This window comes from Pseudophryne corroboree, chromosome 5 (assembly GCF_028390025.1).
Source record: "Pseudophryne corroboree isolate aPseCor3 chromosome 5, aPseCor3.hap2, whole genome shotgun sequence".
Taxonomy (NCBI): Eukaryota; Metazoa; Chordata; class Amphibia; order Anura; family Myobatrachidae; genus Pseudophryne; species Pseudophryne corroboree.
Window position 1 is genome coordinate 633,810,460 of NC_086448.1, and position 24,179 is coordinate 633,834,638.

The 24,179-nt window shown below is 46.5% G+C and overlaps 1 protein-coding gene across 2 annotated transcripts in view; it reads left to right on the forward strand.

Annotated features, from left to right (window-relative positions):
* Positions 1-24,179, forward strand: part of RMC1 (regulator of MON1-CCZ1) — a 204,160-nt gene that overhangs the window by 75,271 nt on the left and 104,710 nt on the right. For both annotated transcript variants that reach the window (XM_063923596.1, XM_063923595.1), the window contains exon 5: positions 10,204-10,290. In XM_063923596.1, the coding sequence (XP_063779666.1) occupies positions 10,204-10,290 (87 nt within the window). The remainder of the gene's footprint in view (positions 1-10,203; positions 10,291-24,179) is intronic.

Below are 24,179 nucleotides of genomic sequence, written 5' to 3' on the forward strand. Positions count from 1 at the left end.
CACTTTTTTTTTGGCTCAGCGTGATCACTGCTACCTGGGGAGAGGGGGATTGTGTTGTCGGCAGGAGGGGGGATGAGCTGCAACTGGAGGTGGGGGGAGAAAGAGAGGATAAATGTTAATAACTGAGGTGAAATAGAGGAGAACAGTGAAAACGTGAGGGTGTTTGATACAATTCTCATATATTAGGGAGAATTGCCATGTGTGACAAGGACCTTGGAACTGCCGGGTTGTCAGAAAGGTGAAATTGCACATGCAGCATATAGATAAATTTCATGTTCCTCTTCTGGCTCTACTGATGGCTCTTTTTGCAAACAATTGCAAATCGTGCAAATAGTTTCATGTTAGACATCTTCTCTTCAGACAGCTTGTGTTTTCAAAGGGAACTTAACAACCTAGTTTATTTTACATGACAGGTTTAAAGAGCACAGATTTTTGGCGGTTAACGCTCCCATTCCACTATCCCCTCATCTGCTCTGTTTTTTCAAGTGCCAGTAGTCCAAGATTACTGGTATTATGTTCAAGATTATTGGAATCTGTAGGACAGAGAAGCATCCACACCTGTGTGTACTCGGGAATCCAACCTGTCATGTGAATAAACTAGTTTGTAACAGCCCTTCTGAAACCCAAACTGTCTGTGGTTGCATTGGCCAATCTGGATCTGTTTGCGTTTGCTTAGCCTAGATGTACTTGAGACACATTTTATTACCACAGCTTCTAAAAGAAGTATTGATGGCTCCTATCCATCTTAAGGCCCATATAGACGGGCCGATGTGGGAGAGATGTGTGCTAGGGAAGCCAATCCCGAGCAATTTTTTTCAATTCCGGGTATCGGGATTGAAAAATGGCCAATCCCGGGATTCCTTGGATACCCGGGATTGGCTTTTACCTAGGTGGCCGCCCCACCCCGCCCTGCCCGCCCCGCACATATAACTCACCATATACCGGGGGCGGGCAGGAGGGGAACATCGTGTGAACGCTGGGGACCTGGAAGCAGGAAGCCGGGCAGTGTTTGAGCGTCCTGTGGACGCTCAATGCTGATCCCTCAAACCCCGTTATTGGAGCTTCCAATCCCGGGATTGAATCCCGGCCATTTTGGGGCCTAAATCCCGGGATCTCGCCGATCCCGGGATTGGCCACCATAATGTGTGCTGAGCGAACCGCTCAACACACATCTCTCCCGCCGCTCAGCACAGCGCGATGTGTGCTGAACGCGCGGGGGGTGACAGGTGGGGGGGGGGCGCTCATTTCACCCAGCGGGTGAAGTGAGCGACCTGCTAGATTGGCCAATCTAGCACCAGCGACAGCTATTGCTGTGGGGGGTACACATGGAGCGATAATGCTTTAAATTCTAAGCAATCTAGTCAGATTGCTTAGAATATCGCTCAGTGAGTATCCCCCTTAACTTTCCCTGTCACTAATGATTCTTCACAGAGAAATCGGATCATGACCTTAGGATGTAGATGGCACTAGAGCGACACTTTACATCATGTAAAAGTTGGACAATACACTGTAAACCTAAAGCTTATGGCTGTCACATAGTATTAAATAATCTATGGCACCTGAGATGTCAGTCCCTAACTCTGTATTCACAATTTATATGAACCGTCACATAAGAATGTTTCGGTCTTATCTTGTTATACTAATAAATAATATTACCAATGGCTTGGTACAAATAATGGCTCAGTACGGCTGGGCACTATAAACTGTCTTTAGGCCATTAATTTGTACAACATTCAGTGGGAGAATATTTTCTTTAGAATAAATGTGTTTTTGCTTTAATAAAATAAAATTTCTGTACAAATTCAATAAACCCGACAGGAGGAGTCTGTTACTAAACTGGGAATGTGTTACTACACAGGTGTGTGTATGCTGGGAATGTGTTACTACACAGGTGTGTGTATGCTGGGAATGTGTTACTGCAGAGGTGTGTGTATGCTGGGAATGTGTTACTACAGAGGTGTGTGTATGCTGGGAATGTGTTACTGCAGAGGTGTGTGTATGCTGGGAATGTGTTACTACACAGGTGTGTGTATGCTGGGATTGTGTTACTGCAGAGGTGTATGTATGCTGGGAATGTGTTACTACACAGGTGTGTGTATGTTGGGAATGTGTTACTACACAGGTGTGTGTATGCTGGGAATGTGTTACTACACAGGTGTGTGTATGCTGGGAATGTGTTACTGCCGAGGTATGTGTATGCTGGGAATGTGTTACTACAGAGGTGTGAGTATGCTGGGAATGTGTTACTACAGAGGTGTGTGTGTATGCTGGGAATGTGTTACTGCAGAGGTGTGTGTATGGTGGAAATATGGTACTGCAGAGGTGTGTGTATGCTGGGAATGTGTTACTGCAGAGGTGTCTGTATGCTGGGAATGTGTTACTGCAGAGGTGTGTGTATGCTGGGAATGTGTTACTGCAGAGGTGTGTGTATGTTGGGAATATGGTACTGCAGAAGTGTGTGTATGGTGGGAATGTGTTACTACAGAGGTGTGTGTATGGTGGGAATATGGTACTGCAGAGGTGTATGTATGCTGGGAATGTGATACTGCAGAGATGTGCTACTGCAGAGGTGTGTATGCTGGGAATGTGTTACTGCAGAGGTGTGTGTATGCTGGGAATGTGTTACTGCAGAGGTGTGAGTATGCTGGGAATGTGTTACTACACAGGTGTGTGTATGCTGGGAATGTGTTACTGCAGAGGTGTGTGTATGCTGGGAATGTGTTACTGCAGAGGTGTGTGTATGCTGGGAATGTGTTACTACACAGGTGTGTGTATGCTGGGATTGTGTTACTGCAGAGGTGTATGTATGCTGGGAATGTGTTACTACACAGGTGTGTGTATGTTGGGAATGTGTTACTACACAGGTGTGTGTATGCTGGGAATGTGTTACTACACAGGTGTGTGTATGCTGGGAATGTGTTACTGCCGAGGTATGTGTATGCTGGGAATGTGTTACTACAGAGGTGTGAGTATGCTGGGAATGTGTTACTACAGAGGTGTGTGTGTATGCTGGGAATGTGTTACTGCAGAGGTGTGTGTATGGTGGAAATATGGTACTGCAGAGGTGTGTGTATGCTGGGAATGTGTTACTGCAGAGGTGTCTGTATGCTGGGAATGTGTTACTGCAGAGGTGTGTGTATGCTGGGAATGTGTTACTGCAGAGGTGTGTGTATGTTGGGAATATGGTACTGCAGAAGTGTGTGTATGGTGGGAATGTGTTACTACAGAGGTGTGTGTATGGTGGGAATATGGTACTGCAGAGGTGTATGTATGCTGGGAATGTGATACTGCAGAGATGTGCTACTGCAGAGGTGTGTATGCTGGGAATGTGTTACTGCAGAGGTGTGTGTATGCTGGGAATGTGTTACTGCAGAGGTGTGAGTATGCTGGGAATGTGTTACTGCAGAGGTGTGTGTATGCTGGGAATATGTTACTGCAGAGGTGTGTGTATGCTGGGAATATGTTACTGCAGAGGTGTGTGTATGGTGGGAATATGGTACTGCAGAGGTGTATGTATGCTGGGAATGTGATACTGCAGAGATGTGCTACTGCAGAGGTGTGTATGCTTGGAATGTGTTACTGCAGAGGTGTGTGTATGCTGGGAATGTGTTACTGCAGAGGTGTGAGTATGCTGGGAATGTGTTACTGCAGAGGTGTGTGTATGCTGGGAATATGTTACTGCAGAGGTGTGTGTATGCTGGGAATGTGTTACTGCAGAGGTGTGTGTATGCTGGGAATGTGTTACTGCAGAGGTGTGTGTATGCTGGGAATGTGTTACTGCAGAGGTGTGTGTATGCTGGGAATGTGTTACTGCAGAGGTGTGAGTATGCTGGGAATGTGTTACTGCAGAGGTGTGTGTTTATGGTGGGACTATGTTACTGCAGAGGTATGTGTATGCTGGGAATGTGTTACTGCAGAGGTGTGTGTATGCTGGGAATGTGTTACTGCAGAGGTGTGTGTATGCTGGGAATGTGTTACTGCAGAGGTGTGAGTATGCTGGGAATGTGTTACTACACAGGTGTGTTTATGGTGGGACTATGTTACTGCAGAGGTGTGTGTATGCTGGGAATGTGTTACTGCAGAGGTGTGTATGCTGGGAATGTGTTACTGCAGAGGTGTGTGTATGCTGGGAATGTGTTACTGCAGAGGTGTATGCTGGGAATGTGTTACTGCAGAGGTGTGAGTATGCTGGGAATGTGTTACTACACAGGTGTGTTTATGGTGGGACTATGTTACTGCAGAGGTGTGTGTATGCTGGGAATGTGTTACTGCAGAGGTATGTGTATGCTGGGAATGTGTTACTGCAGAGGTGTGTGTATGCTGGGAATGTGTTACTGCAGAGGTGTGTGTATGCTGGGAATGTGTTACTGCAGAGGTGTGTGTATGCTGGGAATGTGTTACTACACAGGTGTGTTTATGGTGGGACTATGTTACTGCACAGGTGTGTGTATGCTGGGAATGTGTTACTGCAGAGGTGTGTATGCTGGGAATGTGTTACTGCAGAGGTGTGTATGCTGGGAATGTGTTACTACACAGGTGTGTTTATGGTGGGACTATGTTACTGCAGAGGAGTGAGTATGCTGGGAATATGTTACTGCAGAGGTATGTGTATGCTGGGAATGTGTTACTGCAGAGGTGTGTGTATGCTGGGAATGTGTTACTGCAGAGGTGTGTAAGCTGGGAATGTGTTACTGCAGAGGTGTGTATGCTGGGAATGTGTTACTACACAGGTGTGTTTATGGTGGGACTATGTTACTGCAGAGGTGTGAGTATGCTGGGAATATGTTACTGCAGAGGTATGTGTATGCTGGGAATGTGTTACTGCAGAGGTCTGTGTATGCTGGGAATGTGTTACTGCAGAGGTGTGTGTATGCTGGGAATGTGTTACTGCAGAGGTGTGTGTATGCTGGGAATGTGTTACTGCAGAGGTATGTGTATGCTGGGAATGTGTTACTGCAGAGGTGTGTGTATGCTGGGAATGTGTTACTGCAGAGGTGTGTGTATGCTGGGAATGTGTTACTGCAGAGGTGTATGTATGCTGGGAATGTGTTACTGCAGAGGTGTGAGTATGCTGGGAATGTGTTACTGCAGAGGTGTGTGTATGCTGGGAATGTGTTACTGCAGAGGTGTGTGTGTATGCTGGGAATGTGTTACTGCAGAGGTGTGTGTATGCTGGGAATATGTTACTGCAGAGGTGTGTGTATGCTGGGAATGTGATACTGCAGAGGTGTGTGTGTGCTGGGAATGTGTTACTGCAGAGGTGTGTGTATGCTGGGAATGTGTTACTACAGAGGTATGTGTATGCTGGGAATGTGTTACTGCAGAGGTGTATGTATGCTGGGAATGTGTTACTGCAGAGGTGTGAGTATGCTGGGAATGTGTTACTACACAGGTGTGTTTATGGTGGGACTATGTTACTGCAGAGGTGTGAGTATGCTGGGAATGTGTTACTGCAGAGGTATGTGTTACTGCAGAGGTATGTGTATGCTGGGAATGTGTTACTGCAGAGGTGTGTGTATGCTGGGAATGTGTTACTACAGAGGTATGTGTATGCTGGGAATGTGTTACTGCAGAGGTGTATGTATGCTGGGAATGTGTTACTGCAGAGGTGTGTGTATGCTGGGAATGTGTTACTGCAGAGGTGTGTGTATGCTGGGAATATGTTACTGCAGAGGTGTGTGTATGCTGGGAATGTGTTACTGCAGAGGTGTGAGTATGCTGGGAATGTGTTACTGCAGAGGTGTGTGTATGCTGGGAATATGTTACTGCAGAGGTGTGTGTATGCTGGGAATGTGTTACTGCAGAGGTGTGTGTATGCTGGGAATGTGTTACTGCAGAGGTATGTGTATGCTGGGAATGTGTTACTGCAGAGGTGTGTGTGTGCTGGGAATGTGTTACTGCAGAGGTGTGTATGCTGGGAATGTGTTACTGCAGAGGTGTATGTATGCTGGGAATGTGTTACTGCAGAGGTGTATGTATGCTGGGAATGTGTTACTGCAGAGGTGTGTGTGTGCTGGGAATGTGTTACTGCAGAGGTGTGAGTATGCTGGGAATGTGTTACTGCAGAGGTGTGTGTGTGCTGGGAATGTGTTACTGCAGAGGTGTATGTATGCTGGGAATGTGTTACTGCAGAGGTGTGTGTGTGCTGGGAATGTGTTACTGCAGAGGTGTGAGTATGCTGGGAATGTGTTACTGCAGAGGTGTGTGTGTGCTGGGAATGTGTTACTGCAGAGGTGTGAGTATGCTGGGAATGTGTTACTGCAGAGGTGTGTGTGTGCTGGGAATGTGTTACTGCAGAGGTGTATGTATGCTGGGAATGTGTTACTGCAGAGGTGTATGTATGCTGGGAATGTGTTACTGCAGAGGTGTGTGTGTGCTGGGAATGTGTTACTGCAGAGGTGTATGTATGCTGGGAATGTGTTACTGCAGAGGTGTGAGTATGCTGGGAATGTGTTACTGCAGAGGTATGTGTATGCTGGGAATGTGTTACTGCAGAGGTGTGTGTATGCTGGGAATGTGTTACTGCAGAGGTGTGTGTATGCTGGGAATGTGTTACTGCAGAGGTGTGTGTATGCTGGGAATGTGTTACTGCAGAGGTATGTGTAAGCTGGGAATATGTTACTGCAGAGGTGTATGTATGCTGGGAATGTGTTACTGCAGAGGTGTGTGTGTGCTGGGAATGTGTTACTGCAGAGGTGTGAGTATGCTGGGAATGTGTTACTGCAGAGGTGTGTGTATGCTGGGAATGTGTTACTGCAGAGGTGTGTGTATGCTGGGAATATGTTACTGCAGAGGTGTGTGTATGCTGGGAATATGTTACTGCAGAGGTGTGTGTGTGCTGGGAATGTGTTACTGCAGAGGTGTGAGTATGCTGGGAATGTGTTACTGCAGAGGTGTGTGTATGCTGGGAATATGTTACTGCAGAGGTGTGTGTGTATGCTGGGAATATGTTACTGCAGAGGTGTATGTATGCTGGGAATGTGTTACTGCAGAGGTGTGTGTATGCTGGGAATGTGTTACTACAGAGGTGTGTGTATGGTGGGAATGTGTTACTGCAGAGGTGTGTGTATGCTGGGAATGTGTTACTACAGAGGTGTGTGTATGCTGGGAATATGTTACTGCAGAGGTGTGTGTATGCTGGGAATGTGTTACTGCAGAGGTGTGTGTATGCTGGGAATGTGTTACTGCAGAGGTGTGTGTATGCTGGGAATATGTTACTGCAGAGGTGTATGTATGCTGGGAATGTGTTACTGCAGAGGTGTGAGTATGCTGGGAATGTGTTACTGCAGAGGTGTGAGTATGCTGGGAATGTGTTACTACAGAGGTGTGTTTATGGTGGGACTATGTTACTGCAGAGGTGTGTGTATGCTGGGAAAGTGTTACTGCAGAGGTGTGTGTGTGCTGGGAATGTGTTACTGCAGAGGTGTATGTATGCTGGGAATGTGTTACTGCAGAGGTGTGAGTATGCTGGGAATGTGTTACTGCAGAGGTGTGTGTATGCTGGGAATGTGTTACTGCAGAGGTATGTGTATGCTGGGAATGTGTTACTGCAGAGGTGTGTGTGTGCTGGGAATGTGTTACTGCAGAGGTGTGAGTATGCTGGGAATGTGTTACTGCAGAGGTGTGAGTATGCTGGGAATGTGTTACTACACAGGTGTGTTTATGGTGGGAATATGTTACTGCAGAGGTGTGTGTGTGCTGGGAATGTGTTACTACAGAGGTATGTGTATGCTGGGAATGTGTTACTGCAGAGGTGTATGTATGCTGGGAATGTGTTACTGCAGAGGTGTGTGTATGCTGGGAATGTGTTACTGCAGAGGTGTGTGTATGCTGGGAATATGTTACTGCAGAGGTGTATGTATGCTGGGAATGTGTTACTGCAGAGGTGTATGTATGCTGGGAATGTGTTACTGCAGAGGTGTATGTATGCTGGGAATGTGTTACTACAGAGGTGTGTGTATGCTGGGAATATGTTACTGCAGAGGTGTATGTATGCTGGGAATGTGTTACTGCAGAGGTGTATGTATGCTGGGAATGTGTTACTGCAGAGGTGTATGTATGCTGGGAATGTGTTACTGCAGAGGTGTATGTATGCTGGGAATGTGTTACTGCAGAGGTGTGTGTATGCTGGGAATATGTTACTGCAGAGGTGTATGTATGCTGGGAATGTGTTACTGCAGAGGTGTTTGTATGCTGGGAATGTGTTACTGCAGAGGTATGTGTATGCTGGGAATGTGTTACTGCAGAGGTGTATGTATGCTGGGAATGTGTTACTGCAGAGGTGTATGTATGCTGGGAATGTGATACTGCAGAGGTGTGTGTATGCTGGGAATGTGTTACTACACAGGTGTGTGTATGCTGGGAATGTGTTACTGCAGAGGTGTGTGTGTGCTGGGAATGTGTTACTGCAGAGGTGTATGTGTGCTGGGAATGTGATACTGCAGAGGTGTGTGTGTGCTGGGAATGTGTTACTGCAGAGGTGTGTGTATGCTGGGAATGTGTTACTGCAGAGGTGTGTGTATGCTGGGAATGTGTTACTGCAGAGGTGTATGTATGCTGGGAATATGTTACTGCAGAGGTGTGTGTATGCTGGGAATATGTTACTGCAGAGGTGTGTGTATGCTGGGAATGTGTTACTGCAGAGGTGTGTGTATGCTGGGAATGTGTTACTGCAGAGGTGTGTGTATGCTCGGAATATGTTACTGCAGAGGTGTGTGTATGCTGGGAATGTGTTACTGCAGAGGTATGAGTATGCTGGGAATGTGTTACTACACAGGTGTGTTTATGGTGGGACTATGTTACTACAGAAGTAAGTGAGGCCTAATGTGTGACATATGAGGGACAGGGCTCATTCCTTATGTGCATGAGAACACCACCTGCAGGGTGCATACACTTCTTCCCCATAGACACTTGTTCTTTGTTTGTGTAGCAATGATAATAGATATATGAAAGCTGCAACTGTTCCTCTTTTCCATTAGTTTAGTTTGCTTGTTTAAACAAGTTACATTTTATTATGGTTCCTGCTACATTACTTGATCAAAATTTATGCTGACACCCGAACGTCACACCCATCTTTGCTTGTTTAACAACTCTTTCCAAAAGCATTGGCATTAATATAGAGTTTGCTGCTATAACAGCCCCCCCTCTATACGAAAGGCTTTCCACTAGAGGTGTACTACAATTTGGCCGGCACTCGGGATCCCAGCGCCTAGCCCACCGGAATGCCAGCTGCAGAGCGAGTGCAAAAGAGCTCCTTGCGGGCACAATGGCGCGCTGCGTGCATAATGCTATTTATTCTCCCTCCAGGGGTGTCATGGACACCACAAGAGGGAGAATAGTTGTCGGTATACCGGCTGTCGGGATCCCGACACCTGGTATATCGAGTGCCTCCCTCCACTAGATATTGGAAATGTATTCCATGGGGCTTAGGTTATGGCTCTGTGCAGGCCGGTCACATACATGTTTTGTATTTTAATGGACCGTTGCTGTGTGTACAGGGGTATTGTCATGCTGGACCTGGAAAGGGCCTTCCACAAACATGGCACAAAGTTAGAAGTAAACAATTGGCAAAAATGTTGTTGACTACTATATCATTAAGATTTCCCTTCATTGGAACGAAGTGAAAGACAGCCCCAGACTATTATCACTGCAGAGAACACTTTCACGCTGCTCCAGAGTCCAGTGGCAGTGTTCTGTAGAAACGTCTGGCTGACGTTTGCCTGTGTGCATGGTGATCTGAGTCTTGTGTGCGGCTACACGATTATTGTAACCTAATCCGTGAGACTCCCGTTGAACAGTTCTTGCACAGACCTTGCTATGTCTAGACCTTTTCACAATACGTTGACTAAAGCAGCTGTAGAAGTGCTGAATGTGGCAAACTGACTTGTTGGGTAGCTGGCATTCTATGACAGCACCACGTTGGAAGTTGTGTAGCTTTTCAGTACGATCCGTCCAACTGCTAATGTTTGGTTATGGGGATGGATTTATGCAACGGTTAGCTAAGGGTGTATCTGTTATGGGGTTAATTAGAGGGCCTTTCCATATACTTTTGGCTTTTGTTTTGTACAGTATATTACGAATTGGCCCTTGGACCGTAAAAGTTGGTTCGCCTGCTGTACAGTAATTTTTTAATATAGTTTATGCCTTGAAATGTTCAGTGCAGTAGAGTTATTAATTTAAAACCTTTTTATTTTATTTCCGAAGACGAAAAATGCAAAAATTTTGGGATTTTGCTGGACAAGTGCAACAGAGATTGTCTTCATAACTGACCAAGGAATTGAGTTTTACCAGGTATTGTGTCTATGAAATACCTTTTATTGCTTATTTAGAAGTGACATCTGGGAATGTTTTATTACAGGATAACATATTCTAAAAATCAGCAATCTGCTGTTATGCATATGATTGTGTACAAATCGGCAATATATGGGGTTTACAGATTGCAGATTCTGACCAAAAACTGATTGGAATTGTTAAATCAGGATTTTCAACATGTTTTATTTCACCTATCAATTGGGGCTGAAGATTGCTAGTCTATGGTAAAGGCCCGTACACACTAGGCAATTCGCTCCAGCAGCGATATCTCCTTTTGATTCCCTTCCCGGCCCGGGCTGCCGACAGTGTGCATACACACTGTGTGATACCGCACAGTGACGTGATTCCCCGGCCGGGCTGTACATGCAGCTTTTGGACGATAGTCCAAATTGAGCTGCATGCACAGACAAGGGAGGAGGACGATAACAAAGCGCAGGACCACACATTTTTCATCGTCCGCAGCATACACACTGGGCAATATTGTAAACAATATTGCTCAGGAGGGTAAAAATTAGCGATATTGTTTACGGGCCTTTACAATCAGCCAGTAAAATTATGAACTTTTCAAGATTGGCATATCTGTATTTGCTGAAAATAATCTGCAAATCACAGAAAAATATGTGGATGGGTCCAGATTAGTGGATTGGGGAATCATTAAATTGATGGGGGAATCACAGAATCTGTGAATTGCTATTTGTGACTGCTGATGTGTGGGGGCCTTAACACGATTAATAAAAATAAATACTGCATACATAACAAACTGCTGTTTTTCAAGTCTTAAATCTAAAGGGGTATATGCAATTGTGGTTGAATTCCGGCTGGAATTCGACCGTTTTTGGATTCGACACAATTCGACAGGTGAAACCCTCCCGCCGGGACCCGAATTCGACATATTCAATAAATAACGGATTCGACAGTCCCGCTGTCGAAAAACGGACCAATTGACGAATAGTGGGCGGCCTGGATTCGACTTCATGGACGGCACAAAAGTGTTCAATAAATCCTGGAAAAAAATGCATGGGGTCCCCCCTCCTAAGCATAACCAGCCTTGGACTCTTTGAGCCGGTCCTGGTTGTAAAAATACGGGGGGGAAAATGACAGGGGTTCTCCCGTATTTTAACAACCAGCACCGGGCTCTGCGCCTGGTCCTGGTGCCAAAAATACGGGGGACAAAAGACGTAGGGGTCCCCCGTATTTTTAACACCAGCACCGGGCTCCACTAGCCAGAGAGATAATGCCAAAGCCGGGGGAGACATTTATATTGATCCCAGCGGCCGTGGCATTAAATCCCCAACTAGTCACCCCTGGCCGGGGTACCCTGGAGGAGTGGGGACCCCTTAAATCAAGGGGCCAGGGGTGAAGCCCGATGCTGTCCCCCCATCCAAGGGCGGCGGATGGGGGGCTGATAGCCTTTTGTGACAAAAAAAGAATATTTTTTTTTGTAGCAGAACTACAAGTCCCCGCAAGCTGGTTCTTGGAGAACCACAAGTACCAGCATGCGGGGGGAAAACGGGCCCGCTGGTACCTATAGTTCTACTACAAAAAAAATACCCAAATAAAAACAATACACACACACCGTGACAGTATAACTTTATTACATACATGCACACCTACATAAACACATACTTACCTATGTTGACATGAAGAGTCGGTCCCCTTCTCCACGTAGAATCCACGGGGTACCTGTAAATAAAATTATACTCCCAACAATCCAGTGTAGATCGGTCCTCTTCTGTTTGTAATCCACGTACTTGGCAAAATAAAAAACTGAAAAACACGATCCACGCACTGAAAGGGGTCTCATGTTTACACATGGGACCCCTTTCCCCGACTGGTGGGACCCCCCGTGACTGCTGTTAAAGAGGGTCCCTTCAGCCAATCAGGGAGCGCCACGTCATGGCACTCTTTTTATTGGCTGTGCGCGTCTGAGCTGTCAGTCAGGCGGCGCACTCGAGATACAATGTAGCGCATAGGCGCTCCATTATATCCAATGGGAACTTTGCGGTCAGCGGTAGACCACAAGAGTGACCCCACATAAACTCGCGGTCTACTCTGTGACTCTCTGAAGATATTCTGGGGGGGGAAACTGTGTTGACGTTTTCCTGTATATGTGTAATCCACTTTACCATGTTTAAGGGACTTTGGCCCTCATTCCGAGTTGATCGCTCGCTAGCTGCTTTTAGCAGCATTGCAAACGCTAAGCCGCCGCCCTCTGGGAGTGTATCTTAGCTTAGCAGAAGTGCGAACGAAAGGTTAGCAGAACAGCTCCAAAATATTTTCATGCAGTTTCTGAGTAGCTCCAGACCTACTCCTACCTTGCGATCACTTCAGTCTATTTAGTTCCTGTTTTGACGTCACAAACACGCCCTGCGTTCGGCTAGCCACTCCCCCATTTCCCCAGGCACGCCTGCATTTTTTAGCACATTCCCTGAAAACGGTCAGTTACCTCCCAGAAACACTCCTTTCCTGTCAATCACTCACCGATCAGCAGTGCGACTGAATAGCGTTGCTCGACCTTGTGTGAAACTGCATAGTTTTTGTGTGAAAGTACTTCGCGTGTGCGCACTGTGGCCAATACGCATGCGCAGAAATGCCAATTTTTAGCCTGATCGCTGTGCTGCGAACAACGGCAGCTAGCGATCAACTCGGAATGACCCCCATTGTTCTGTACTGCACATGTATATCTTCTCCTGGGGAGTCTATACCATGCTCAAAACTGTACACATCTCCGGCTTCGGTGGTAGATTTCCCTGGGGTGGCCTCCATAAGTTTTACTTTAAGAATATATTGCTTCCAATATATCCCATACTGGGTAGAAGCCGCAGTTTTGAGAAGTGTGGGGTTTCAAATCCCACTGCTGTGCCTCTCATCCCAACTCCATACCCTAGAAAGCGTACACTTGTCCATATAATGCATATATATGAGGGGTCCAACATATGTTTGAGGCTATTAGGGATGAGGAATGCTATTATATGTATATAATGAATGCCTTCCCACTGTGTAGGGTGTTGAACTCCTTATTTGGGAAAACCTGAGTACACCCAGAGTTATTATCCACATCCCTATAGAGCAGTGATTTTCAACCTTTTTAAACTCGCGGCACACCGAACAATATTTTTAAATTGCCAAGGCACACCATCAGTCCCCTACGTGGGAAAAAACACGCACCTTGGCCCCCACAGTAAACAAAAAAACAAAGCCCCCACACACACATTGGCCTCCACATTATTCCCCATAGAAAAAACAACCACACTGCACCCCACATAAATAATTTTGCTCCCCACATAAATTACATTGCTCCCTACATATAATATATTCCTCCCCACATAAGTTACATTGTCCCCCCACATACATTGCTCCCCAGATACGTTTTTATGCCCTTCCCACATACATTGCCCCTCACATACATTATTCCCCACATTATTAGCCCCTACCGTCATCTGTTTTCCTCCCTGTCTGTCCCTCAGTGGCAAAGGTTGCTTCCAGTGCTGCGAGTACTGAGCAGCGGGCAGGCAGGTGCGGATGCATGCAGGGGGCAGGTGTGGATGCGGGAGGGTGGCGGGCGGGAGGGACGGCAGGTGTGGATGCGGAAGAGTGGGCGGACTGCCAAGCTTGTGGGATGCGGCATGCGTGAACTATGATGTCACCGCCGTGTCTCCATGTCATAGGTCACTGCCCTTGCACAATTGACTTGAGCCTCCCAGAGGATCCCAGCGCTGCCTGGGCTCAGAGTTTGTATTGAAGGTATAGCAGCGGCTCCGCGGCACACCTTACAACCGGTCACGGCACACTGGTTGAAAATGCCTGATGTATACCCATCAAATTTTTATTTTTTTTCAATCTAAGCCCCTGCAGTTTCCTGTAAGCACCTGCTTCGCTATGATGATCAACAAGTCACAGGGGCAAACACTCAGGGCTGGAGGCGTAGATCTTAGGACCAGCTGCTAGAAGCATGACAGAGGCGTCACTGGTGACACCCAGAGAGGAGGTGAGGGAGATGGTAATGCAGTGCAATGGCAAAAGGGGGGCGTGGTCTCGTATGTAGGGACATGGGTTCATGGCCCGACTCACCGTTTTGACGATCCAGTTGTCCGGGGGGTTGCGGGCTACACCCGTGGACTAGTGTGTGCGCTGTGCTGGCTCCTGCACAGTGACAGGAGCTGGGTGCGGCACATAATGTCACAGTGCAACACCCGGCTCCTGTCACTGAAGAGGAGCCGGCACTTTGGTGTCACCCCTTGGCGGGTGACAGTTGGGTGCGAGCCGCAACCCCGTTGTGATGGCACTGACCCATGGGAAGCTTTACGTGGCTTACCCACACCCCCGTTGTGATGGCACTGACCCATAGGAAGCTTTACGTGGCTTAGCCACGTGTTAGTAACCCCAAGCATATACTGCAAATATTGTTTGCAAATAAATTTTGTGATCAACGGGCCTAATTCAGTAAGGATTGCTAATTCTGCTAAGTAGCAGAATTTGCAATCCTTTGGATCGCATGCTGGGGGCCTCCTATCGCAGGGCAAGGCCACCCAGTACGCCGCCTCCCCCCCTTGCGGTCGCACAGCAAATTTCAGCGTGATCGTAAAAAATGGGGTAGTCTCCTGCAGGCGGCCCGTCGCTATTTTTGTGATCGCAGCGGCTGCGTGTGATGTCACGCAGCCTCCCCAACCATGCCCCCTGTTTCTCCGTTGCCGCCCCCGTTTTGAAGCCTCGCCCCCTGCAACGCTCAGTCTCCGCCTTGGAAATGGAGTGTGCATGAGCCCGCATCCTCTTAGCAATTTTTTCGGTTGGATCGCTTATTGTGATCGCGATCCAACCTGAATCAGGCCCTATGTGTACAAAATAAAATATACATCACAATATTAGATGCCACTAAGTGAACAAAACTGCTGGCAAACGCTAGTAATAAAAATATTCTGATCTAAATGTAATAGTTTTAAATAATAAGTAAAATCACATTTCCCTTAGGTCAGTCATGTAAAAGTATGGAGGAGGCATCTCGCCTAAAAGATTATGCACAGGCAATAAAGAATATTGGGGCAGATGTATTAACCTGGAGACGGCATAAGGAAGTGATAAACCAGTGATAAATGCAAGGTGATAAACGCATCAGCCAATAGGCTCCAATATGTAAATTAACAGTTAGGAGCTGATTGGCTGGTGCGTTTATCACCTTGCATTTATCACTGGTTTATCACTTCCTTATGCCGTCTCCAGGTTAATACATCTGCCCCATTGTCTGAATTATAACTAACCAATACAGAGAAGAGGTTTTCTTAGTATAAATACTAAACAATAAATTGGTCTGGTTGGAGGTGCGCCTGAAAGCAAAACACCATATTCAGGTTAGGGGGTTCGGCGAGACCACTAGTGGGTCTCAGCCTAAGAAGGCTTCCTTGGTGGCGCACTCTTTTTGTATTGTATAATGAGTTTATATTTAAAACTCAACTTTTATTATTTGTTTAAAATAAGTTGTTTTTTTTTGTTTGGCATGACAATAGGGTAACTGTTTGTCAGCCTGGGAATAAAAAAAGAATACAATATTGGCTTAAATACAGTTTCTGTTCTTTGTTTTTTATTTATTATATAAATGTAAGAACAGAGTAATCCTACCTAATCTATTCAAGACTGTTTTTACTCATAAATAAAATTCAGCTTTAGCGTAGGAGTATTTAGGGACCCTTGTACCAATTTAACCCTACCTTGTACCAATTTAACCCTAAAGGGAGTTCAGTTCCTTCCTACCTTATGCAAATTTTACAGTCATGTAAAAGACGACAAGGGCCTCAAACCAGAAATAACCAGTCTTGGTCGGTCTGGTGAAGTGTGTGAGGTCATGCTGTGATGTCATAATGGCAACTGCCTATACAGGGCGGTGCTGTTGCTGTCTCTCACATATGCCTCTAGAGGCCTGTTACGGCATAGCACACTGGTAGAAGGCTAGTGACCCGACAAAGATAAGAGCAGCTTAGTTCGATCCATCGGCAGACTTTTAGTATGACTATTATAATGAATGACTTATGACCTTGGGGATAGAATAGTATTGGATAAAAACAAAATCTCACACCTACTGGGACAGTGCCGTTACTTAACAACCACAAGTGGCTGCAAATGGGCCATTGGAGATATTTGAAGAGCGCTGTCTAGATGGGCCTATAATGTTCCTAATTAAATCCTTTATGTGCGGCTGCACCTATGACCTCTCCTTGGAGTTGTTTGATGAGCCTATAATGTTACAAATTAAATCCTGTACACTCTCTCTGCCTGCATAAATCCAAGCGTGCCAGTATTGCAGGCTGATCCATTTTTATTAATGTGCAGAGGTGTAAGAGAATTATATTGTTCTTTAATCATTACTTTTGTTTTTATCCAATACTGTATACAGATGTAGCCACGCTGATCATGGCTTCATCTGAGGGAAACGTGAACCTTCGACGCAGCTATGCACGCCTGCGCCTAGCCGTGCCAAATCATTTGTCATTCCCATCCATGCGAATGGGGCACACACACGTCTTAGACGTCCAGGCGCACGCAGTGCGGTCGCGCCTAACAAGGCGCAATTGCGGTAAGATGTAGCCACGACGAGAATGCCTACATTTGTACAGTTGTAATCCCTGTTAGTGTCAGAAATGAATGCTAAGGTGGTTATGACTGTCCCCCTCCCCCACCCCCTCACTCCCATTCATCTCTTGCTCTATTTTTTCACTCTCTCACCATTGACGTGTAGGTGCGTTTTTCTCCGGCTGGGTAAATAGGTCATAATAGCAGATTTGAGGCGACAGAAGGGATGACTGGGCTAGGCAAGGCTAGTGGGTGGGCGGGTGGTCTGGGCAAACTCTGTATAGTCTCTTAATGCCTAGAGGGACGAGCAGTCTTTCAGCCATGGGTCCCCAGAGGTTTCCTCCACAAGGGGGTTTTTCCTCTCCTGTGTGCTGAAGGATGACTCTTCATGAGTCATGAGGCTCCCTCCATCTTGTTCCTCTTATAGGACATGTTTGGAAGATTACTAGACCAATCTTTGTCCGGAATTCCCTATTTTAGAATGCAGAGTAAGGGTTATATTCAATTGCTGTCCGAAAGACAGCAGTTTTCGACTTTTTCAGGTCGGAAGGGGTTCCGACCTATTCAATCCCCGCCTTTTTTATCCGACAAGTTGGGAAATTCGACTTGTCGGAAAGCACATGGATCGGCGGAATAGCTGCCGATCCGCGTGCCTTTGTCGGAAACGGGGCCAAATCCAACAGATTTTGGCCCCGTTTCCGACCATCTCAATCCGACTTTAAAAAAAGTCGGATGGAGATAAGGGTGCTGAGAGGAGGAGACGGGGGAGAGCAGTGGCTATAGCCTCATTCACTTCTCTTTCATACTAGCTACACAGACACTCATTACTTGCCAGACTAAGAGACAGGGGAGAGCAGTGGGGAGACAGGGGAGAACAGTGGCTACAGCAGCATAGCCGGAGGATGGGACACTGCCGCCGCTCACAGCAGCGTCCACCCGGCTCCAGCAAGCGAGGTCCCGCTTGCTGGAGCCGGGTGGACGCCGCTGTGAGGTCTGGCGGCGTTACCCCATCCTCTGACTACGCTACTGTAGCCACTACTCACCCCCGTCTCCCCGCAGTGGATAAAGTCTGGCAAGTAATGAGTGTGTGTGCAGCTAGCATGGAAGAAAAGTGTATGATGCTGTAGCCGCTGCTCTCCCTCTCTCAGCACCTTCATCTCAATCTGAATTTTTTTAAAGTCGGATTGAGATGGACAGGAACAGCCAAATCTGGTCGAATTTGGCTGTTCATTGAATAGGTCCTGTAGGATCCATTCCGACAAATTCATGTCGGAATGGATCTGACTTTAATTGAATACACCTCTAAATAATAATAATTACAAAATAATAATAATAAGAACAGGATTTTAATATCTACCGGTAAATCCTTTTCTCCTAGTCCGTAGAGGATGCTGGGGTCCACTTCAGTACCATGGGCTATATACGGTTCTGCAGGAGCCTTGGGCACTTTAAGACTTTTTCAGAGTGTGAACTGGCTCCTCCCTCTATGCCCCTCCTCCAGACCTCAGTATAGGAACTGTGCCCAGGGAGACGGACATTTCGAGAAAAGGATTTACTTTTAAGTTAATGGTGAGATTCATACCAGCTCACACCTCAACCATGCCGCGCACATGGCATTCAACAAAACACATGCCAACGGGCATGAACATTACAGTAACCGTGCTGAAAACATTTTGAACAAATTAACAACTGCAGGTAAAGTACGCACTGGGCTGGGAGAAAAGGATTTACCGGTAGGTATTAAAATCCTGTTTTCTCATACGTACTAGAGGATGCTGGGGTCCACTTCAGTACCGTGGGGTTATACCAAAGCTCCAGTACGGGCGGGAGAGTGCGAATGACCCTGCAGCACCGATTGACCAAACTGTAGGTCCTCATCGGCCAAGGTGTCAAACTTGTAAAACTTAGGAAACGTGTTTGCCCCTGACCAAGTAGCTGCTCGGCAAAGTGGTAGCCGCCCAGGATGAGCCCACCTTTCTAGTAGAATGGGCAGTCACCGAATTTGGTATCGGCAATCCTGCTGTAGAATGAGCGTACTGAATCGTACCTCTGATCCAGCGCGCAATAGTCTGCTTAGAAGCAGGACACCCAATCTTGTTGGGAGCATACAGGACAAACAGAGCCTCTGTTTTCCGTATCCGAGTCGTTCTTGCGACATAGATTCTCAAAGCCCTGACCACATCTAGAGACTTTGAAGCAGCGATGGTGTCAGTAGCCACTGGCACCACAATAGGCTGGTTTATATGGAAAGAAGAAACCACCTTTGGAAGAAATTGCTGACGAGTTCTTAACTCAGCCCTATTTTCATGGAAAACCAAGTAAGGGCTCTAGTGAGACAAGGCCCCTAACTCAGACACCCTTCTTGTTGATGCCTAGGCCAACAGCATGACCACTTTCCAAGTGAGAAATTTCAACTCTATCTCCTGAAGAGGTTCAGACCAATCCGATTGAAGGAATTGCAACACCATGTCAAAATCCCATGGTGCCACAGGAGGCACAAATGGAGGTTGGATATGTAGCACCCCTTTCACGAATGTCTGAACTTCTGGAAGGGAGGCCAATTGTTTCTGAAAGAAAACGGACAAGGCCGAAATCTGGACCTTGATTGAAACCAATCGTAGGCCCGCATCCACACCCGCCTGGAGAAAACGTCCTAACTGAAACTCTTCCATTGGAGTCTTCTTGGTTTCACACCAAGACACATATTTTCTCCAAATACGGTGGTAATGTTTAGACGTTACTCCTTTCCTGGCCTGAATGAGAGTGGGAATTACTTTTTTGGGAATACCCTTTCGGGCTAGGATTCGGGGCTCAACAGCCATGCCGTCAAACGTAGCCGTGGTAAGTCTTGATACACGCACTAACTTTTGGTATCAGTGGAAGTGGAGGGAAGACATATACCGACCGAAACACCCACTGGGTCACCAGTGCAGCCACTGCTATTGCTTAAGGGTCTCTCGACCTGGAACAATATCTCTGGAGCTTCTTGTTACGACGAGACGCCATCATGTCTATTTGAGGAATTCCCCAAAGACCTGTCAACTCTGCGAAGACTTCTTGATGGAGATCGTGTCTGCTGAGGAAGTCTGCTTCCCAGTTGTTCACTCCCAGAATGAAAATTACTGACAGAGCTTTTGCATGTCTTTCTGTCCAGAGGAGGATCTTGGACACCTCTGCCATTGCCGCTCTGCTTTTCGTTCCGCCCTGACGGTTTATGTACGCGACTGCTGTTACATTGTCCGACTGGATCTGTACGGGTTGATCTTGAAGAAGATGCACCGCTTGTAGAAGGCCGTTGTAAATGGCTCTCAACCCCAGAACGTTTATGTGAAGACAAGTTTCTTGACTTGACCATCTTCCTTGGAAGCTCTCCCCCTGTGTGACTGCTCCCCAGCCTCGGAGACTTGCATGCGTGGTCACCAGGATCCAGTCTTGAATCCCGAACCTGCGTCCCTCTAGGAGGTGAGAACTGTGTAGCCACCACAGGAGCGAAATTCTGGCTTTGGATGACAGGATTATCCTCTGATGCATGTGTAGATGGGATCCGGACCACTTGTCCAATAGGTCCCACTGGAATACTCTGGCATGGAATCGGCCAAACTTTATGGCCCCGTAGGCCGCTACCATCTTTCCCAACAACTAAATGCATTGATGAATCGACACTCTTGTTGGTTTCAGAATTTGTTTGACCATTCTCTGGATTTCCAGAGCCTTTTCTACTGGAAGAAATTCCCTCTGTACTTCTGTGTCCAGTATCATCCCCAGAAAGGACAATCTTGTGGTCGAGTCCAATTGTGACTTTGGAAAATGTATGATCCAACTGTGATGTTGAAGTATGTTCTGCACCAACTTTTCCCTGGACCTCGCTTTTATGAGGAGATCGTCAGGTAAGGAATTATAGTGACTCCTTGCTGCCGAAGGAGGACCATCATCTCCGCCATCACCTTGGTGAACACCTTCGGTGCAGTGGAGAGTCTGAACGGCAACGTCTGAAATTGGTAATGACAATCCTGCACTGCGAATCTCAGATAAGCTTGATGCGGAGGATAAATGGGAACATGTAAGTAGGCATCTTTTATGTCCACTGACACCATGAATTCCCCCTCCTCCAGACTGGAAATCACTGCCCTCAGAGATTCCTACTTGAACTTGAACCTTTGCAGGTAGAGATTCAGATTTTTCAGGTTTAGAATTGGTCTGACCGAGCCGTCCGGCTTCGAAACTACAAATAGGCTTGAATAAAACCCTTCTCCTTGTTGTAACAAGGGAACCAGGACAATGACTTGATCCTGACACAATTTTTGTATTGCTGCTGCTACCACTTCCCTGTCCGGGACAGAAGCTGGTAAGGCCGATTTGAAAAAACGGCATGGGGGAACGTCTTGAAACTTCAGTTTGTACCCTTGGGACACTATTTGTATGACCCACGAATCTAGGCCAGATTGAACCCAGAAGTGACTGAAAAGTTTCAGCCGTGCCCCCACCTGAGCGGACTCCCACAAGGGAGCCCCAGCGTCATGCTGCAGGTTTGGCAGAAGCAGAGGTTGATTTTTGCTCCTATGATCCCGGAGACACTGTGGGCTTTTTTCCTTTTCCCCTTCCTCTACCCACAAAGAAAGGGGAACCTTTACCCTTTTTGTATCTATTGGGCCGAAAGGACTGCATCTGAGAGTGCTGTGTCTTTTTCGCTGGTGCAGGAGCATAAGGCAAGAATGTCGACTTACCTGCGGTAGCCGCAGAAACTAAAGCATCCAGCCCCTCTCCAAACAAGGCCTCACCTTTGTACGGGAGAGCCTCTATATTCCTTTTGGAATCTGCGTCAGCATTCCATTGGCGAATCCACAACGCCCTCCGTGCTGAGATTGCCATGGTAGCGGCTCTTGATCCCAAGAGACCAATATCTTTCATGGCTTCTAGCATATACGCAGCAGCGTCTTTGATATGACCTAAAGTTAGGATTATCTCGTTACTATCTATTGTGTCAATTTCTGATGGCAAGTTTTCTGACCACTTTTCAATAGCATTACTCACCCACGCACAGGCAATGGTAGGCCTGAGTAATGTCCCATTAGCCACATAAATAGATTTCAACGTATTCTCTAACTTGCGGTCTGCCGGCTCTTTTAGTGAAGCTGTCCCAGGCGCAGGGAGAATCACCTTTTTTGTTAACCGTGACAGAGCACTGTCTAAAACAGGGGGTGACTCCCACCTTTTCCTGTCCTCTGCAGGGAAAGGGTAAGCTACCTGAATTCTTTTAGGAATCTGAAACTTCTTTTCGGGGTTTGCCCAGACTCCCTCAAATAAACTGTTCAGTTAATGAGATGGAGGAAAAGTTACATTAAGTTTCTTTTCTTTATAAAAGTAAGCCTTCTCCTGTGGTAAAGGAGGGGTCTCCGTAACTTCTAAGACCTCCTTTATAGCCACAATCATGTATTGAATGTTTTTTGCTAATTTTGGATCTATTCCACTGGAATCACTAGTGTCGACATAGGAATCAGAGTCCGTGTCGGTATCAGTTTGTACTATTTGTGCAAATGACCTTTTATGTGACCCAGAGGGACCCCCTGTGGATGAAAAAGCAGAACTACTAAAAATCACATCTTCCACGGATTTTCCCCAGGTTTCTGCATGAGACTCAGACTTATCCAATCTCTTACTGATATGATTCACACTATCACGTAATTCTTTCACCCATTCAGGCTCATGGTGTGCCGGCAGCGCCACCACATTACAACTCTGTGTCCCTAAAATGGCTCCCTCAGGGGAAGAGCTCCCTGCCTCAGACATGTCACACACGTGCACAAACACACCACAGACACTCCGGGGCTTATAGGGGACAGACCCACAGTAAAATCTGTCAGGACACAGAAAAGGACTTGCCAGTTCACAACTCAGCGCCAGTGACTAAAATCCCTGTGTCATGTAAAATGTCTACAGAGACCTTTAGCGCTTTTACAATGCCAAATAATATAATGAGCACCAATATACACTCTGCCCCCCCCCCCCCCTTTTTGCACCCTGATACTTTATTCAGGAGTGGAGGAGGACCAGCGTTTCTTCCCCTGCAGCCTGCCTAGAGAAAATAGCGCTGAGCAGTGTGCTGGCTGACTGAGGAGGAATGCAATGGCGCGTTTCCCCTCAGAAATTATCACAATATTTTTTATACTGGCAGGAGCGTAGGACTGTGCCACGGCATCATATGCTACCTTTTGCCAGTTTAAGAGTGGGTTTCATGCTGCCCGCACTCTGCTGTGCCTGTGTTATGGAGAGCATGTTCGCGCAGCGTTCCTGCCCGCTGCGCGGTACCTTGAGCCGTCACAATGACCGGAGGTCCCTCTTGCAGATCTCCGGTAATATTACTCACCAGTCTTCTTAGGGTGGTGACGGCGTGCTGTGGGAGTGAGCGCATAGCCGCAGCTAGTGTTCAGTACCCTTCAGGAGCTAATGGTGTCCTGTCAGCAAGAAGCAGAGCCATGAAACTATTCAGGAAGTTGGTTCCTACTTCTTCCCCCTAAGTCCCAATAAGCAGGGAGACTGTTGCCAGCAGTCTCCCTGAAAATAAAAAAACCTAACAAAGTCTTTTAGTGAAACTCAGTAGAGCTCCACTAGAGTGCGACCAGTCTGCCTGGGCACATTTTCTAAACTGAGGTCTGGAGGAGGGGCATAGAGGGAGGAGCCAGTTCACACTCTGAAAGAGTCTTAAAGTGCCCATGGCTCCTGCAGATCCATCTATACCCCATGGTACTGAAGTGGACCCCAGCATCCTCTAGGATGTATGAGAAAATAATAATAATAATAATTATCCTCATCATCCTAAGAAGAAGACAAAGAAGAAGACAAAAGATGAAGAAGAACAAAAACAGGCTAAATTTTACTTAAAATAAAAATATACATTTATTTTTAAAATATGTTGTGCTTGAAGTTGTCTTTATTAATAAATTCTCTCAAAAGGTGAAGAAATTACACATATTTGGGTAGACAAATATATTAGGAGAGTTCAGAATCATGCATTGTTTGTTCTACACAAGAGAGTACCAGTCGAGGCAGCCATGTTGGGTGCACTACATAAGTTACACTGTGCGAAAAAGAAAAACATGGCAGTAAGGCATACAAGGGTAAAATGAAAAGCAACTAACAGGACACCTAGTTCTGCAGCTTACACAGCAAGGAAAATCGTCTTACTCTATAATTGCTTTTAGATAATTTTCACCTTTATAACAATTGTAAAGTGTGCTGAGGGGAAAATAACAAAAGAGGGTCCAGTTACGTTTTGAAATAGTTTACAAAAAAACAAAAATCTGACCAAC